General features: G+C 41.2%; 1 protein-coding gene across 1 annotated transcript in view; it reads right to left on the bottom strand.

Annotated features, from left to right (window-relative positions):
- The window catches only part of LOC147470812 (uncharacterized), a 13,637-nt gene extending 11,418 nt beyond the window's left edge, over positions 1-2,219 (bottom strand). The window contains exons 1-2 of the mRNA XM_086542161.1: positions 1,725-2,219; positions 1,160-1,511 (exon numbers count right to left, since the gene is read on the bottom strand). Of these exons, the coding sequence (XP_086398287.1) occupies positions 1,160-1,511; positions 1,725-2,219 (847 nt within the window). The remainder of the gene's footprint in view (positions 1-1,159; positions 1,512-1,724) is intronic.
- Positions 2,220-2,500: the final 281 nt, after the last annotated feature.

The raw sequence follows: 2,500 nt of genomic DNA, 5'->3' as shown, positions 1-2,500 counted from the left end.
ACTTACTAACCATTACCTTATAATTACTTTATTACCTTCTGGTTATAACACTAAAATAAATCCTTTTTGGGTACAAAAGTGACCACAGATTAAAATTTAAAGGATCTATTTACTGCAGGAAGTATGGACCTTCGGCTTGTGGACACTCCCTGGCTTTGTAGTAACTCCTGTTTCCCAACTCTAATTGAGATAGGAATTAAGTCCCTGACAGTCTGCCTTTTTGAGAGACTTACGGGCAACGCATCATTCTAAAAGGGGACACCGGTAGGATGGATTGATTTCCCTCCCGTATGGTAAGCTAGGCGGACTCCGTTTTCTATATGGAGGGTGTCCAACGAGCCATGCGTATTGGGAAACCCATCTTGGCCACGTCCGAATGGTCCCCAACACAGCATAGCATGTGCAGGGTAGTAGACTCAGGAACCTAACGTGTGAATGGTGGTGTTTGTGGTTCGCCACTAGGGAAGGTAGCAGTGCTGTTTTCCATCCCAAGTGATTGGCTGAGGGATAGCCTCTGAAGGGCTTGGTAGTCATTGAATTCATAATGCTATTGAAACCGAATCACTTGTTAAGTTTCAAGTCTGTGTATAAAGTAGTTTATGATACTTTTTAGGCATGTAATACAGATATAAAATAGTTTTTTTCCAAACTAACATCCGTAGCAGATATCTGTGGTACTTGGTGATTTCAATGTGTTATAGAGTTGCAATCAAGCTGTCTACGAGTTGTCTTTCGGATCCTATGGCTCAGGGGCTACTGGTAATGAGAGTAACTTTCTTCTCTAGTTCTAATAATAATAATATATGGTTTATTTATCAAGAAAGTTACATATTCTGCGTAACGTTTCGTTTTGATTTACATAAAAAAATATCTTAAATATAATAATGTTTACAATGTTAAAAGGTTTGATTTAAAAAATGTTTAAAACTTAAAACATCCTCAATGAAAATGGAAGACAAGATGAAAAAGCTCTAGAATTAAAAGTATATGGCAAACAGCTAAAACATTTGAATTAAAAGTAGATAAAACAACTAAAACGTTTGATTTAAAAGTATATAAAACAACTAAAACGTTTGATTTAAAAGTATATAAAACAATTAAAACGTTCGACTCGTATTGCCATTCACTTTGTTAACGAAATACGGAATGGTTGACTTACTATAGCGAGCAGTCCTGCAATGGATGGGCTGAAGGCGACTTCGGTGACGGGTGTTGTGGGCATGGATGGTACCCAGTGTGGGTGGCAGGAGATGACGGTGGTCTGGAGAGCGCATTAGGACTACCCCAAACCTCATCGTTAGCGCCTCTCGCCTGTCGAACAGTGACATTGCGTTGAGGAGGGCGAGGGCGTTGTCATAGCTGATGTAGGAATCACCCAAGATGATTCGGAAGCAGCGCTTTTGGATTTTTTCCAGCCATTGATGTTGTTGCTGTGTAAGCCCTGGGTGCCACACAGGTGCCGCGTACTCCAGCCCAGTCCGGATGTACCACTGATACAGAGTATACATAGTCTGGGTGTTGAAGCCGAATTATTTTGCTCTATATAATATAAAAATGCAACGGTTTGCTTTAGCTGTGATATGTTCCATATGTGTTTTCCAGTTCAGGTCATCATTTATGAACACACCCAACATTTTCACAGTATGCACTACAGGAAGCGAAATATCGTTCAATCGTAAGTCAGGGTAAGTAAGTGGACGCTTAGGGGGACACATGTAGATCACTTCACATTTTGCTGGGTTGGAGATCACTTTTAGTAGCTCACAGTTAGTGGCTAGGGAATCGAGATTTTCCTGTGCACGGATATCTATATTATTGCGGACGTTGATTAGTTCTGCAATCGTTGGGTCGTCCACAACAGAGGCTGTTGACCCCCACAAGGAATATGACAACACCAAGGCGGGTCCCCTGAGGCACCCGCAGGACAAGGCGCCGCGGTAGCAGACTCTGTGACGGCGTCCCATCAGAAAGTCCGCCACGAATGCCAAGATGGACGGGCGGCAGCCTAATTGGTATAGCTGCGTGATGCCGACTGTGTAATCGACATAGTCAAATGCTTTTTTAAAGTCAATCAACAATAGGTTTGCAACTGTGTCAAGCTTATCTAGACCCTTTAAAATATAGTCTAGAATGTAAACTAAGTAATGAGTAGTCGACCTTCCTCTTAAATTGCCAAAATGTTTTTCGTCCAAGTTGGGTCTAATGTCACTCATGAGCATATCCGCCACGAACCCCTTCACCAGCGGTCAGGAAAGATGCCACTGCTGAGGGAGATGCTGATAATGTGGGCCAATGGTGCGCTCAGTTCAGTTCTTTCAATACGAGGCCAATTATTACAGGATAAAAAACACAGTAAATTTTCAGGATCAATTGCTGAATATTTCCTGCAAATTTCAGTAAAATGATTTCTTATATGATCACTGATTTCTTTGTTGGTTGTATCATTAAATATATCCAATTTGAATTGCTTATTTGAAAAACCCATGACATTGCGTAAACC

The sequence above is a fragment of the Penaeus japonicus genome, unplaced genomic scaffold, assembly GCF_977035675.1.
Source record: "Penaeus japonicus unplaced genomic scaffold, GWHDUDI00000001_assembly GWHDUDI00000012, whole genome shotgun sequence".
Classification (NCBI taxonomy): domain Eukaryota; kingdom Metazoa; phylum Arthropoda; class Malacostraca; order Decapoda; family Penaeidae; genus Penaeus; species Penaeus japonicus.
This window is presented reverse-complemented; position numbering and strand designations above follow the sequence as displayed.